The sequence below is a fragment of the Polyodon spathula genome, chromosome 10, assembly GCF_017654505.1.
Source record: "Polyodon spathula isolate WHYD16114869_AA chromosome 10, ASM1765450v1, whole genome shotgun sequence".
NCBI classification, from domain to species: domain Eukaryota; kingdom Metazoa; phylum Chordata; class Actinopteri; order Acipenseriformes; family Polyodontidae; genus Polyodon; species Polyodon spathula.
Genome location: NC_054543.1, coordinates 3,178,095 through 3,194,882, shown reverse-complemented (window position 1 = coordinate 3,194,882; position 16,788 = coordinate 3,178,095). Strand labels below are relative to the sequence as shown.

Below are 16,788 nucleotides of genomic sequence, written 5' to 3'. Positions count from 1 at the left end.
ATGAAGCCTCAACTTTCACGTTGTATTTGCCGTCTTCTTTACATGCCATCAGCTGACTTCTCAGCAAAGGAGAGAGCTGATTAAATCACCGCCCAGAAGACCGGACCCTTCCCTGACAGCAGAGTTGACGGCTTGTGTTCTGCAGGCAGTGTTAGCCGGTGGTAGGTTCTGAGACACGAACACCTCGGAAGTTTGCACCCGAACGGTCCAATAGTGAAAGCACGAAGGCGGTGCTTGCTGTGGCCTTGCACCAAAAGGGAACCAGTTGATGGTTAAAGCTCTATGTGGAACCTATATTGTTATTTTGTATGTATGTATTTGTTTGTTTGTTGAAGAAAAGGGGTACGCAGGCAAATGGATTGTCATATTTTTAAAATGGTCTTGTTTTTGTTCCACGCTGTCCCCGTCATTCTTACAGCGGAGACAAGTAGCGCAGAGGTAAGATTTTTGTAGCTGGCGGTGTTCAGACTGTATCATTTCATAAACTTTAGTTATAGCCTTTACGCATTATCGTGATTTGTATTTAAGGCCTATCATATTTGTTTTAACGCATTTTTTAAAAGTGTGCTTTGTTTAACGCTTGCGTTCTTGACTGTATGCACTGCACTTATACGTGTAAATGCATATTGCCTTGTATCCCAACTCTGGTTGTTGATATTAGACTGGTTTAGTCAACGTTTCTTAAGTTGAAAAATGACGCAAGAATGGGAAGGTTAAATGTGTACACTACCATCGTGATATTGTTTCTGTTGCTTTAGTTTACACACACACACACACACACACACACACACACACATATATATAATTACTTTGTATTTCTAGCCACACTTCGCTTCAGGATCAGTCAACAACGTTTAATAGTCAGTATTTTATTTTGCTTTATGGTAAAGGCACTATCCAATATGTTTGTCTGCTTTATTTAAAAAACAAAACTCCACATAGAGCAGCTGCTGCTTCTGAAACTATTCTTAATTTTCAGAGGCCCAATCAACTACTCTTGCCAGTGCTTGAGCTTGTCTGACACTGAGCTCCTTGGACTACATTTCAGTATGGTCCTGGTAAACAAACAAAACTAAAAAAAAACATACCACATTTTGCTTCTGCAGTACGACTAGAGCACACACACTGGTGATTGTTTGTTTTAGTTATATCTTTTCATTGTTCTTGCATTACAGTTAGAGGGCAGTATTTCTTTTGTATAATTTGCATGCTTTGTATAATTGAATGTTTTGCCGTGTGAATTCCTGAATCCGGTTTTCCCTGGTTGTTTCTGTAACCTAGTTACCATGTTGTTGTCTTAACACAAGACTGCACCACAGCACAATGGATGGCTATTGGGTATTGATGTTTTGCGTCTTTGATCATCTTTGCAGGTGGGGTCGTATGGCAAGGATTGTTTGATGTAAGCTTTCTGGCACCAAAAAGCTGTCCCAGAGAAAGAACGTACTGTCCCTTTGTGTGGTTGACCTTTCACTGTAACTTGTTATTTCATCCTCTTAGCAGAAAATTACTTCTCAATGCAATGTGAAAAAATAGAAATATCATTAAGATTTATGGTTCACACAGATCATTGCCTTTAAAAAATATAGGCATATGTACCAAGAATGTGGCTCTATGTAAAGCCATTTCTGTTCCTGCTTGTACAACATAGCTATGTGTAGTACAGATTGGGTTACAAGAGATCAGCACATGTCTGCAGTAGCATATTTTAACATTGATATAGTGTTGCTTTTCCATTTGATATTAGTAATCCTTATCCTTATCATATCCTGGGAAACGCAGTTTTCCGATGGAATTGATTGGGAACAGTTAAGAGCCGACTCCCATAACTACAGGCTTTTGTCCGCAAAGGTCCCTGTAATGTCTTTGCATGCTCCCCAGTTTGCAAACATCCAAATTAGAGACACTGACCTTGAATGTGTGTCTATGCCAGAAAATTCATCCATCAGGGACCCGAGGCTGAGTGGGCGTCCTCTGATCCCACGGGCCAGTCAGTGTCTTTTTACACCCAGGAATTCAAGGACAAAGACCAGCTCAGCAAGTCTCCGCCCCTGGCCTGTAGGGATCACCGCAGAGTGGTGAAGAGAAACGATCTAAGCCGGATCCAACTTCCCTAATCCCAGGAGCGCCAAAGCCAATGCAGCACCCCCCCACCCCACCAGACCAGACCAGACCAATAGTAGTGTGAACCTACAGTACCATACTGTTAATCTCGTGACACTATTTTAAAATCTTGGTAGTGTATACTGGTATAGATTGGATGGGTATTTAAACAAATTGATCCCCCAGAGGATTTTTATGTTATGAACATTAAAAGTGAAAAAAAAAAAAAAACCTACAGTAAATGTTTTATTCTGTGTGTGTGTTTTTTTTTTTTTTTTTTTACAGTTATTTTTGCCTTGTGAGATTTATAGTGCACATGTTTTGATACTTGCTGTATTCTAAGTAGAGCTTCACTGTGCTCTCTAAGGCCATGATTGCATTTCACCAAATTGTTAAGCAGTGTGGGAATATTGCTGCTCAGAGAAAAGTGCCAATTTCCTGGCTCGGGGTGCGTTGGCCTGTACTGTGGCATGCCACATGTTGTGCTTCACTATAGCAACCCATCCACTCTGCAGCTGTACCTCCGGGATCTCGAGACTCCAATCCAAACCCCCAGCCAGCAGTCGAGTGCCGAGCTGGTCTGTGTTGATGTCATCTCTCTCAGACAGACTGTGTTTAAGAATGTCTCTGGGAGTGGAGGCAATGTTAGCTGTACATGCACAACCCAGCTTACTCGCATTCTCTGGCAAGGAACGTCCGTTTTAAATAAAGGGGCTACGCCATTTAAATAGAGACCTCGTTCTCCCAGGCCAGCTGTAGCTGGGAAATGTCGGGTGCACAACGAATCTCTGCTTGCTCTTCTCTATTGACAAGGCATACAATGGAGTGACTGGGACAGCTGCAGCATGCCTTTCCTGTTAGGACTGAGACAGGTACTGTAATTGCTATGAATGCGTTAAGGTGCTGGGTTTATAACCCGCTTACTATTAAGTTTTGCTGTTGCAATGCAGGTAGGAAAGAAATCATCATTGCACAGGTTTCAGCTTTGGTGGAACCAAGAGTACAATTCTCACACTGTTTACAACGTTGTTTTTGTTTAGTTATGTACACCTGAAATAATCCTGTTCCGAATTTGGTTTATTTTTTTTCTCCTACAATAAGGTTTAAATAAATATTTTGTACATTCAGTATCATCAAGACCAGAGCTAGTTTTTGGTGTTATGTTGTTTTGTGGAATGAAACACTTGCGACCAGTGGAAAGAATTTGATTGATGTGGGTGCCTGTTTGGTCGGTAAACAACGTGCTCAACAAACACTTAACCCTTTATAATGTATGCAGGATATCAAGTGGCAATAAATTTGAGCTGTAAGGGCCTATATTATACAGCAGGTGGTTTACTAATCTGCTTCATGGTCGTAATAAAGGAATAGAAGATATGTTTTTGTCTCAAACTGTATATGGCTGTATTTGTTCATCCCCTCCCAGCTCTTGGTCTGTCAGTGATACAATGATGCTGTTATGTTTTAGTGCTCTAAACACTACTGTGAGCTCTGGTGTAAGCCATACTTTATCACAAGTAGAAATAAAATAGTGTTGGATAGGTATCAGAGTTCTCCACTGAGCATTCGATTACACATTGAAGTTATAGCGCATGCCATTAGCTTTGTAATAGACTACCCAGTAAGGTTAGAAATTATTTATGCCCAAGGTAATTTGGGATTGTGTTTTTTTTATACTGTAGCGTGATAATGAAAACATGGGCTTATTTTCATTTACAGTTAAATACATAGAAGTGTGTAATTGTTTAAATGGTTACAAGATAATGTGAACATCATCATTATAAAGGAACATACACACACATACTGTACCAGTCAAAAGTTTGAGTACGCTTGCTGGAAACTAGGTTTTTTTCATAATTGACAATGTTTTACGTCATATGTTTCTGTAAATACTTGAAAATAAAAACACATGTTATGTAGCAAAGCTATGTTCAAGAAAATTGAAAATTGTCTCTCAATCTTGGATTCCTTATAAATAGCCACCCTTTGCCTTAATAACAGCCTCACAAACACGAGGCATTCGGTTAACAAGTTTCAGCAGGAAATCACCCGACATGTCATCCCAGCTCTTCTGCAGCAATTCCCAGAGACGTAGGGCACTTGTGGGTAGCTTTGCTTTGACTCTTCTGTCCAGTTCGTCCCATACAAGTTCTAATGGACTGAGGACTGGAGACTGGGCACAAGATTTACATTTCCATTTAAAAATTACATTTTTGAATGCAATTCACTTATGATTTTCAACTTATATAAGTACACGTATCATATAATGAAATATTAAGTGTTTATAGACAAGCTTTTATAGTTAAAAGCATAGGTAATCATGAAAAACCTGGTTTCAAGCAGGTGTACTCAAACTTTTGACTGATACTGTGTGTGTGTGTGTGTATATATATATATATATATATATATATATATATATATATATATATATATATATATATATAGCTTTCTTTTGTATTCCCTTTATCCAATTCAGCAACTTTAGTGTTGAAATAAACCCCCTATTTCTCCTATTACTGCATTTGTTTCTAGCACTCTACACAGGTCATCTGATACTGTGGACCCTTGGTACAGAAAACAGAATGTACCACAGCCTGGGACACCTATAAAAATAAATAAATAAACAGCTTTCAAACTGTACATGTTTGCAAGTTTACTTAAACATTTATTTTTCTAAAGCTGATATTTTCTCTAACCACTGTATGAAATCTTCTTGGATGTATTAAACATTTCTCCAGAATTAAATGCATTTTACTTTGAGACATTATAATCCATATAATAAAATAATCATTGTTTTCCATTTCAGAACAAAATAGTCTGTTATGGAGTGAACAATCAGAGCTACAACTGTGATGCTGGCCATTGCTGTGGGGAGTCGCAGTGCTGTAACTACTACTATGAGCTCTGGTGTAAGCCATACTTTATCACTACAGTAGGATGCACCTAACCTGAATGACCTCATGAATTTGAGAGATCCTGCCTAGTCCAGCCTAACACAAGCCTGCTTATAACCTATCATCACTACTCTGAAGGAAGAAAAGCTTATTGGAACATACTAAAGCTGTAACATATCATTTTAACTACAACTTTACTGTGTTTTTCCAAGCATGAGCAACTTTCTTTATACTGCATAACATGTTGGGGGTATGATCTAAATGTAGGTACCTCAAGTACTAGTGTATACACACACACACACAAAACAAGTTGCAGAAGATGTCTAGACTACTTGCATAAAAAGCTATATTTAAATTCTCACGTAATCTTGCAGTAAACCGTGAAATAAAGCTGTTCTACTTTCAACATCCCCCCCCCCCCTCTCCCCCGGTGCCCTTTACATAAGCCTAACTGTCTTCTATGCTGTTTATTCGCATCCAGCACATGCTGAGTCTCTATTTGCTTATTGCATATTGTACAAAATAAATTATCCCCTGGGTGGATATGCCTCCTGAAACCCAAGCCCCCAGCAGCTCCAGTAAACAGCCGCCAGCTGCCAGGGAGAGTAGACCGTCTGCTGAAGCTTCCAGAAATGTCATTGACTACATTTAGGACAGCATTTGCACAAAATAAAAACCAAATTGAAGATGATGTGATTAAGGTTGATTGAGGTCAGAGCAGGGGAGAAAAGGACTGTAAGGATCATTTGTTATTTACAGCACTGCATATGTGTGTTTTTTTTTTTTTTTTTTAGTTGCATTCACTAATGCAAGGTCTGACAGTAGGTGCTGTCTTTACAGTATGAATCTCAGAAAAGAAAATCTGGTCTGCATGTCCAGGAATTAAAAAAAAAAAAAAAAAAAAAAAAAAAATTATTCTTCTGCCACTGTGCTACGTACTGCTTACACGATTAGGTTTTTTTGACTGTCTATTTTATATCTGCACACAACACATACCTATTCTGTCTGTGTATGCAAGCAGTGCAGTACTGTAAAAAGTTAAGCTGTGTTTTATTGCCAGAAATTGTAATTGTTTCAAATGTATTCTGATGCTAGTAATGAAAGACTTTTTTTTTTCATTGCTCCAGGGTTCTGGCTGGTTTGGACTATAATTATAATACTGAGCTGCTGTTGTGTTTGTCACCACCGACGCACAAAGCACCGGCTGCAGCAGCAACAGCGGCAGCATGAAATAAACCTGATTGCATACCGGGAAGCGCACAACTATACCTCCCTGCCATTCTACTTCAGTAGGTATTGCAGTCTTATCGCAGGGCTGTCGCAAAGACTTATTCCATCTTCCACGAGATGGGAATTTCCCATATTTAGCTCTTCCAACCCAACATTGTTCCTGAAAGTCATCACTTAACAACCATTTAACCCCGCAGACAGGTTTTCAATCCAAACTCTGGTTATTAATACCAGTACTTTTTAGTGCCCAAATTTATCTTGCTTATAGTAGCTAGGGATTAAGTTTATTTTCTGTGTCTTGTGTCTACTGTATGGATATACTGTGTTGTGTGTTTGGGCGTTTTGCCCAAGCACACATGTTTTGTTAGCAACTTTTATTTTGGAGATTTGTACAGTGTTAATTTTGATGCACCAAATTTTAACTAAAAAGGAACATCAAGAAAAAGCACACTGTAAAATGTAGTTCTATTTCATAAATAATTGCCAGAATATAATTTACTTTTTTTTTTTTTAGTTTTTGTTTATTTCTCCAAAATCAGTAATCATTTTAAATACAAAAAAAGCATTGGTTTGGTAAATTGCTTAATACATGCTTAAGAAATAATCCTAATCACTTCCCATTTTATTTGTTAGGGTTTTTGCCAAATTATCTACTGCCTGCCTATGAGGAAGTGGTGAACACACCTCCAACCCCACCTCCACCGTATAGTGCTTTGCAGCCGGGCCCTCCAGCCAGCAGCAGCCCCTCGAGCCCAGAGCAAGCACACAGAAACCCACAGACGGCACAAGTGAACACCCCACCAGCAGCCAACGATGCCATCTCCCAACAGCCCAGCACCCTGGAACCTGAGCCACCCACAGCCTACATCCACAGAGAAGTCACAAAGCCTCATGTTGCCTTTGAGCAGGACAGTCTGGACGCCTGCGCAGAGAAACTGGCTGATCCAGGAGCCTCTCCAGACAAGGAAGGGGACTGTCGGAAAGAGCTGCTGAAAGACTTGAGCTCTGAAACCTTCTCGGATGACAAAGACAAGACCCCAGGAAGGCACCGGCGCTTCACCGGAGATTCAGGCATTGAGGTTTGCGTCTGCAGCCGGGGGAGAGAGGCAGACGATCTCAAGGAGCTGGACGGGCTGCTTGATGAAGGATTGGACGGACCCATGGACTTCTGCGACGGCTGCAACACCTGTGACCCCCGGGCGCACGGGGATGAGGAACTGGGACTGGCTGTCCTGGAGAGACACCAGGACCATGGGGAGCCTTCGCTGTCTCGGCAACCGGCCTGCCTGTTGCTGCACACTATAAATGAGCAGGAATCCCCAAACAGTCAGAGTGCCAGCAGCGACCCACAAAGTTGAGCACAAGTTTGGTGCATAGGAAAAAAGTTGAACAGAAACAGCCTTTTTTTGTTGTTGTTTTTGTTTTCGGTTTTTTTTGTGGTGGTGGTGGTTGAGGGGTCACATTAAGTCTGTGGCTGTTATTTCTCAGTAAAACCGAGCAAAGCCTTAAGATAAGTGCTGCACTGCTTTGAGGAGGACACCACTTTTTTTACTTTACAAAAAGAAACCTTCCCTTGATGGCTGACATGAGTATATGCTACACAGGTCGAGGTAGTTCACGTATTTAGAAGGCGGCAAACTTTTTCACGAAATGTTCACACCCTTGTAACAAGGAATTTGTGGCCTGTTCCAGGTAAGATGACTGGCAGCTGTATGCACTGAAGTGAAAAATGAAACCGGAAGATTTAGTCTCTGATTGCTAATTTCATTAGGATTACAATCAATCACTTTTGTAAGTGCATGTGTTTACATGCATCATACGATCACTTCACACAGTTATACAAGGAAATTATCCTTTCAGTTCTGCTCTGGGACAGTTGTGTCTTACTGTGTTTAGATCCTTCTATTGAAATGTTAAAGATTATAAATGACTGTTCTTTTTAGAGCAAGTCCTCATAGGGTTTGTATATTAAAAAAAAAAAAAAATAGTAAATTAGATTTTTTTTGTGTACTGTGAGCGTTAAATTAAGCATTTTAAATGTGCTGGCTGGATTTTCTTCACTAGGTTATGAGTAAAGTCACATCCTTTTCACCTTGGCTATAGTTGAGTGCTGAAATGAAAACGAAACCTTGCAGCAACAATCAATCAATTAAATTGTAACTTGCAATAAAAAAAAGTAACCTGCAACCCTGCTGTACCACAAAGGGTACTAAATCATAATGTAGCTGTTGGAGCTTTACACATTGAAATCTGTTCTGTGTCTGTTATTTTACAAGGTATGTACAGTATGCGATTGTTATCAAACAGCAATGTTACCTGTTGGGTTTGACTCCCGTCTGTTTTAAGTAACTACTAATATTCCACCTAGGAAATGTTGAGGGCTTTTTATGTATGTTTACAAAGCTTGCAGACCTGTTGAGCATATAAAATAGCCTTTTTGGGAAGTTGGCTTCAGATCCATTCTGATAACATAGTGTTGTTCTTATAGCCATGCTGAGCTTTTATTTAAAATGTGCGTTTTGTTAAGTTGCGGTATAATGTTTTAAGAGGTGCTCTGCCCACCTTTTGCAGATGAAGTACCATTTTTGCACAGTGGTATAATAGGAATTAACACTGCTTCCTGTAAAGCTTTTCACCAACAGATGAAAGTGTCTAGCAGGTGGTAGTAGACTACAGTAAATGCTTTGTTGTTACATTTACTGCTGCTACAGAATAAAATGAAAAATGCATTGCACTGCACTGTCCTTTGACAACCTCAGGCAGGCTTGCATTGTGTGTTTGTGGTGTTTTGAAGTTTGCATCTTTCAAACAAAAAACAACTTTGTATAACATTTTAAACATTATCCTTTTAGATTTTATATAGACTATTTATAAATGAAAATATTATCTTCAGTCTTGTTAGCTTTTGTTGCATTGGTATAGTAAAGTTGCTACTTTGCTGTACACCATCTTTTCAATGAAGCATATCTGAGTCTGTGTGCTGAGGAGGTTCTTGTCACTTGTTAGAGACTGACCTGACAGCATTATCAGTTATCATTGCAGATTTAAAGGGAACAGCTGCAAATTACAAGCAGTCAAATACAAAATCCCATCAACTATATTCTATATTTTAATATACTGATCATCAAAAGAAAAGTATCACTTATATTTGGATAAAATTCACTAGATGTGATCTAAAAATGACAACCTTTGTTTCAGAGCAGGTGCAGTGTCTTTTTATTGTGCCGCTTAACAGTTGATATCACGAAGATGCTGCAGAATGATCTGTCGATTTTGGGCAGGTGTTGAGACTCTTGGTCTCCCACTTCGTGGCCTGTCATTGACAGAGTGTGTTTGGTTATGCCGTCTCACCAGGTTTGAAATTGCTGGCTGTGATCACCCAAGACAGTGAGCCACAGTACACTGCGCTAGGCCTGCCTCCTAACACGCCGATTGCACGAAGGCGCTGCTCTCTTGACAGACATGGCATATTGTTTTTTTTTTCTGTGATTTTCTTTATTGCTTTTATTCAAGCTTGCAATCAACAGCTGAAATCACTCCATATCCAGTGTCCAATCAACTGTCTCACTAATTAAGTGATTAAATGCATTATGCTTCAGTCATAGTCACTCAAGAGTGTCGAGGTCAGGGATGAATGATGGAGTGATTAAAAAGAAACCAAAAACATTCTGTCAATGTCCATCATTTATATAACTTATTTTTTTCAAAAATAAATGTGTATAATAGTGATCAGTTTCTTTTGATGCTCGGTATAAATAAAAAGGGGGAGAAAATAATAATTGGATACACATGCATGAATAACCGAGAATAAAAGCCAAGTGTAGGGAGGGAAGGGGGAGAAGGATCATAGTAAAAATGACCTCAAATTGATTTTTAATCAGCTTTCATAAGTTCAATTTAAAGGAGAGTAAAAACTTTGCACATCTCAATAGGCTTTTCGGTACATTTCAGATGGGAGGCCTCTGAAGTTATATAAGATTACTTAGAACTTTCTTCCAGCAAAGGCATACTAGAGAGAGAAGCAAACTATACTGCAAAAAATTGAAAGTTAGTGGACAATATCAAATAACCATTGCTTGAGAAATTCAGTACCATTATCTTCTCTCCCCTAAATATACCAAATATATAATTAACAATTTACCTAGATTTGTTACAGGGATAAACATGCATTTTAATGGGAAATTATACAAGTTTTTGTCTTACCCTAGGCGGTGTGTGTCTTTTGTGTTCTAATCATAAATACAAGCCATCGTTTTGCTTTTTATACCCACAGGTTGCCCTGCTGGCTCTGTTTGCACACCTCATTTTCAAGGGCCTTTTACTTGACAAAAGATTTCCTTAGACTATTAATGCTGCATAATTGCTAATGAAAAGAGTTTCTATACATAAATGCAAAACTCAGTTATTTTATGTTTTAAATAAAATATACCAGTTACACTATTTTTTTTAAGAAAAATTATTATATTCAGTTCATATTCCTTCTTTATAAAAGCATCATGTGTTAAAGGCCACTTTTAAGACTTGTGTACAGGTGGACAATGCATATCTGTTCTGTGTTGGGGATGTATCACTTTTTGTGTGTGTGTGTGTTGTGGAAATCAAAGCACGACTGCATGATGGCATCACGTATCTTAAAGCAACGCTGATACGAGCTGCCAGGTGGTGTTTTTGCAAATTCAATTGTAATTCCTTGTTTTAGAGAAAGAAACTGAAAAAAGCACAAATATATATATATATATATTATATATATATATATATATATATATATATATATATATATATATATATATATATATATATATTTATATATAATATATATATACTACATTCTACCTTAAACTTAGATGAACGAGTAATTCGTTAACTCTTGTAACACCCACACCTTCAAAATGTGGACTGGAAGGACCAGCTTTGCCCATCCCTGGAAGAGACATTCAGTTGTAAAATAATGTCAAAGTGGAGAGTGGGTCTAATAAATTGTATGCACGCGGAAATTTTGGTGACACAGTGCAGCTTTACCCAGAACAGAGAAATGCAAAGATTACTTGGCATTGCAGTTGGAGAATGTGAGAAGAATTGAAATAACCTGTTTAGAAAAACATGAGTCTATGTGTTTTGTTTTCTTTTAGTTTGTTCTTGATTAATAAGAAAACAAGACTTCAGCTTTGTAGACTACATTGTTTTCCTGTGTTCAGATAATGTAGAGCAGTTACAGTAGGTTAATTATTCTAAGAAAAGAAATGATTAGGTTGTGCAGTATCTTATCTCCGATTTAAACTGATGATGATGAAAGTGTTAAATCTGCTGTAATGGAAAATGCATGAAAAGTTTTTTTTTTTTCAATTTTGGAAGGTGCATAGTGGCATTTGGAAGTACTGAACATGTGTAAAGTGAGTTCTGAGATATATAATGAGAGATCTTCAAAGTTATAAATACTTGTTAATGAAGTGTTTCTGAGGTTCTTGCACTGTGTTCTTATTATGTATGAAGGTCTTGTGCAGAATATCTACAGAATATCACTGAATAACAGGCGATAAAATATTTCTTTACCTGTGAAGGCTTTTAATGTAATGTATCGTTTCATTCTTGAATATATGCCCTTTTTGAATGTATTGTTCAAGTTCAAAGAAGCCACTGGGGCCGATGCATCTAAAGGAGAGATTAAAAAAAAATACTACAACCTCTTTTCTAATGTGTACCTTTTAATGGCCTCTGAAAACCTCTTAATTGCTGGAATTGTGGCTGCCATGTTTTGGTCATTTGTCTCCTCTGTATTCAGTAATTTGCAGGGTTATGTTAACCTTGCATGCTAAAAGTGTAGGGCTCTTCAGTTGCATTTATTTTGAGCCAGCTGGATAGTGAACTATCCAGATAGATAGATTCATACTGTATATATGTCTGCAGTTTTAATTCAACCATAAACATTTCCACAACTCTGAAATAATGAATTGTACTTTGATACAGGAAATTTTAAATGCTTCAGTTGTTGTTTTATTTTTTGAAAGGGAGGAGGTGGGGGGTAATTAAACTTAATATGTTTAGGATTATGTGTTTATTCAATGTATGATTTATATAACATTTCCCTTCATTGCTACCTGAACATATAAAAAACAGTGAGGTTAGCTGAACTGACTGACTGTATAATACGATGCATTCTTTGTAATTATTCAGTGGTACATTTCAGTTTTCACCCAGGAATCCCTCAGTCTGGCATTCACTTTGAATTTCTGGGGCTGGAGGACTACTCCAAATTTGCCCTGTAAGTTAGGCAGGGGCTGATCGGCTGGTACCTCCAGGGTGAACTGCTGCAACATCCAGCCCAGAAACAGGAAGAGCTCCATCTTGGCTAGCGACTGCCCCAGACAGACCCGGACCCCTGCCCCAAATGGGAAGTAACTGGCAGAGGGGGTATAAACTTGCTTCCCCTCTTCATCAAGAAAGCGGCCTGGAAAGTCAGGGATTAGAGAGTCGTTCATCATTGCTCTTCATATACATATACACCTGAATTAAGGTGGTCAGTACTCCATTAAAGTGTATTTATTCTTCAACCAATGGGAGTATAGTGGGTACTGTGTTTAAAGAAATGCAGTTGAGAGTAGACCTACTGTAGTAAGGGAATGACAGTGACAACTGAAGATTCAGCAAACTAGCTGCGTCTAGGTTCATGACATTAAAATATAATTGAAAGGACTCATCAAAAATGCTTTATAGATGATTTGTTCCTGTAGTAATTGGTCATAAATAGCCATTATGCTATAAATAAATAAAAACTCATACTTTAAAAACTTTGGGATGATATGAATCTTATCAATCCAGCCATTGTAAAATCTGGATACTGACCAGGGTCAAATTTGTCTGGGTTTTTCCATTCCTTTTCATCGTGGTGCAAGGACCAAAGGTTAATAATGACTTGCGTTCCTTTTGGGATAGTAAAAGCACCAATGCTGTAAATAAATCAATACAAAAAGTAATATTTTCAAAATAATACAACTCAAACATTTTCAGTACAGTAAGCTATCTTTAAAGCAATCTTATCTCATTTATATTGACGATGATGATGATGATGTGTTAAATCTGTAATGGAAAATGTATGAAAAGTTTTTTTCTATTTTCAATTGTCTGTATTTTGAATAATGTAGCTATTTCTACCACTTCAAATGATGGAAAATAGCTTTTATTGATGTCCTCCTAATGCCTTGAATTGGTGTCTTCAAAGTAGACCATTATTAAACTGCAAACATATTGCTTTAGTAGCTTCTACATATTTCTGTCATTCATATCTCAACATTCTTTTTAGAAATTGACCCAAACACCTTTTCCAAAATTCCAAGCACACGGCACTAAACACTTAGCCAAATGCGTTCCAGCTTCTCACAGAGGAATCACTAAACAGTACCTGGTGTGCTTGAGGGCCGTGTGAGGGATGAGGAGAGGGGAGACCGGTCTGATCCGTAGCACCTCCCGTATCGTTGCTTCCAGGTAGGGCAAACTGCCCCTATCGCTCAGATTGGGGTGTCTGTCCAACCCAATCGTACTGTCAATCTCCTCCTGGATCTGCTTCTGGACCTGGTGATATTGCATTGATTTTTTTAAAATTTTATTTTAGTTTAAGATTTGAACAACCAACACAGTGCCGAGGAGTGATAAAGACAAAGAGAAGACTTACTAATTTACTTATTTATTTTCTTCTTAACTGATTTAAACAGCTGGACGACTAGTTGATCTAAGAACTTGCTTAGAATATATTTTTATCTGTGTGTAGTTGGGACAGATGAGGTTCTGCTCACCTGCGGGTGGTGTAGGAGGTAAGCAATGGCCCACTTCATGACAGTGGTGGTTGTCTCAACTCCAGCCCCGAAGATGTCTCCCACAGTCATGAGCAAGTGGTCGTCTGTCAGCCCTACTTCACTTGCTCGTGTGTTGTTGTTCTCGGAGCTGAGCTTGGCTTGCAGCAGGGAGTCCAGCAGGTCCTTCTCTGCACCATCACTGTAGTCAGCCTGGTGAGGGGGAAGCACACAGTTTCAGCTATGGAACAAGTTCCTGTGTGTGTGTGTGTGTGTGTGAGAGAGAGAGAGAGAGAGAGAGAGAGAGAGAGAGAGAGAGAGAGAGAGAATTTTGGATAGCCTTTTGGAAACTGGTACTTTGCACTTTCTCAACCTACTATCCCTCAAGGGCACCTATTATGATAGACACAGAATTTCATAAGGAAAAGAAAACATACTTTGTGTTCGTCATACTTCTTCTGCAGGAGCGCGTCCCTGACTGCAATGCAGTCTTTTAGAATCTTGAGATCTTCATTGGGGAAAATCTGTGGGAAAGAGAATGAGGAACCTGGTGACATTAATGCTGGAGGGAAAAAACAGTCCTCATCTCATCCCTATCCATCAATTCTAAAATCAAAATACATGGGAAATGAATGACCCCTGATACTTAAGTAGGTCTCAGCCTCTCATCCTCACCCCCACCCTATCATATAACCACAATATGCAGTACCTGAAGCCAGGGAAAGATGTCTACCAGACTGCCTTTAGCCACAGTGTCCACGATCCCCTGGCTGTATTGGAGCATGGATTCAAACTCTGGGTCCCCACGTTGATAGGATGAGTTGAAGCACAAGGAACACACCACGTTGGTGACGGCACGGGTCAATTCAGGCTCCAGGTCGATGGCGGTACTCTGGAGGTCGGCTAGGGTCTTGCACATGGAGCGGGCTTCTCTACAGACTGGGGGCCAAGCAAGACAGCAAGACATTAACTCTAATGAAAACTATCTGCGCACTTCACAAAAAATTTAAAATAAAAATGAAACAAAAAATTCTACTCCGTGCTGCTTTGAAAACATATGAGTTACATTTGATATTTAAATTAAATGTTTAACGAACACACATTGCAATTTTGCTCCACAGCTTGAGTTTGCATGTTATCAAGCTTCTTGTACTTCGTCGGTTCCTGTGGTCTCTAACTCTCCGGGATAGATGTGTTTAGTTATCCACTGGCACAGAGAGTGAGGGTAATAAAGAGATACACGTGTGAGTTGGTGCATCATGAATCTAACAAGTCTGTGATCACTCATGACTTCAAGGTAATGTTGCATTTTACTCACTCCAAATACACTTTACGCACCCTAAACTAAAGAGTAAATTACTCAAGGACCCAAACCCTTATCTGGAGCGCTTATAGGGGGCATTTGCAAATGTAGCTCGGGAATGGAGTTCATTCATTCTGAAACAGTTCCACCCATTCCAGGGCTCTGCAAGCTCACAGTAAAACGTGTAGATTTTTATTATTATTATTTTGGAAGTAAATCACATTATTTTGTCTCTCCACGTCCTATATACATTAAGTTAGAGTTACTTCTATTTACAGTATAATGTGATGTCCATGGATGCTGTCTGAAGAGATTGAAGAAAACGTACTTATTTTCTCGATTGAGGTTGAGCCTTTGCCAAGCATGCTGAACGCAGAGTGAACCATCTTCCTGTGAAACCTCCAAGCCGGGCTGTAGTCTCCAAACGCGATGTCTTTCCCTTCCCTGGTTAGAATGTCTGTAGTCACCTGCATTCCAGAGAAGGGACACAAAGGAACTGCATTCCAACTCTTGCTGCTCACTGCGTGGCACTGGATTACCACTATATATAAACTGTATATACAGGTTCTGATCAGATTAAAAAACTGATTACAACACCGACTGTACCTCAGTAAATGGGTGAAACACTTTACACACAGTAAATTGAGAAGCATGTCAGGTCAGTACACGATATAAATTACAACTCATACCAGTATAGTTTAATGACACTATTAAATAAATGTGCAGTTAAAGGCTTGACATACACATAGGTATAGTATTGTAATCCAGGCAGTGGATTTAAAGGTATGCAACAGGAATTTTGTCATATGCTAATAGCTGATGGAACATTTCGAAACCTTTTTGTCAATATAATGTTTATATCATTCTGCATTTTTATTGCGAGTAACATTGCATACACTCTTTTCCATATGCACATTATATATTGTGTTAATTCGTTTATATGTTACTGTGATAATATAAACAGGAAGATTGGTTGATATTTTGACTAAATCTGGACTTACAGTTCTTTGTCTCCCAGCAAAGATTTTGCTCTTCTTCAGTAAAACCTCTTTGGCGTCCTGGTAATTATTCACAATCACCACATAGTGAGACCCCATCATGAGTGAGTAGATGTTGCCGTATTTCTCCTGCAGCCTCTGAAAGAGAATGTGCGGCTGCAGGTCGCTTCTCAGACTCAGCAAGCTCCCGATTAGAGGGAATGCGGGCAAGCTGTTGGGGAGATTGGACCTCGTCAACCTCCTCTTGATGCGTCCTTTTACGAACAGCACAGCCAGTGCCACGGTGAGAACCAATGCAGTACCAAGTACCCACTCCATGGTCTTTTATCTTTTCAGTTAGTCAGCAATGTAAGCGCATACAGCAGGCGCAGCTCCTTCATTTACATGAATTAAAGTTACCTAAAGTTTAGGTGTGCACTTGAGCCCCGGTTTGAAAGCCAGCTGTGGATGAATGAGGTTTGAGCGGTTTTATAAGA

The 16,788-nt window shown here is 39.0% G+C and overlaps 2 protein-coding genes across 3 annotated transcripts; one reads left to right on the top strand and one right to left on the bottom strand.

Moving 5' to 3' along the window:
- Nucleotides 1-139: 139 nt before the first annotated feature.
- LOC121322174 (WW domain binding protein 1-like) lies at nucleotides 140-9,726 on the top strand. Of its 2 annotated transcripts, none has more exons than XM_041261754.1 (4): nucleotides 140-438; nucleotides 4,910-5,012; nucleotides 6,125-6,286; nucleotides 6,861-9,726. In XM_041261754.1, the coding sequence occupies exons 1-4, from the start codon at nucleotides 355-357 to the stop codon at nucleotides 7,583-7,585; spliced, it is 1,074 nt and encodes a 357-aa protein (XP_041117688.1). In that variant the 5' UTR covers nucleotides 140-354; the 3' UTR covers nucleotides 7,586-9,726. The 2 variants fall into 2 exon arrangements, with proteins under 2 accessions (XP_041117688.1, XP_041117689.1); XM_041261755.1 differs by lacking the exon at nucleotides 140-438 and adding an exon at nucleotides 2,427-2,975.
- Nucleotides 9,727-11,125: 1,399 nt separating this feature from the next.
- LOC121321480 (steroid 17-alpha-hydroxylase/17,20 lyase) lies at nucleotides 11,126-16,734 on the bottom strand. Its single transcript, XM_041260447.1, has 8 exons — nucleotides 16,316-16,734; nucleotides 15,643-15,781; nucleotides 14,721-14,950; nucleotides 14,449-14,535; nucleotides 14,015-14,224; nucleotides 13,624-13,793; nucleotides 13,068-13,171; nucleotides 11,126-12,672 (listed from the first exon to the last, which is right to left on the bottom strand). The coding sequence occupies exons 1-8, from the start codon at nucleotides 16,628-16,630 to the stop codon at nucleotides 12,395-12,397; spliced, it is 1,533 nt and encodes a 510-aa protein (XP_041116381.1). The 5' UTR covers nucleotides 16,631-16,734; the 3' UTR covers nucleotides 11,126-12,394.
- Nucleotides 16,735-16,788: the final 54 nt, after the last annotated feature.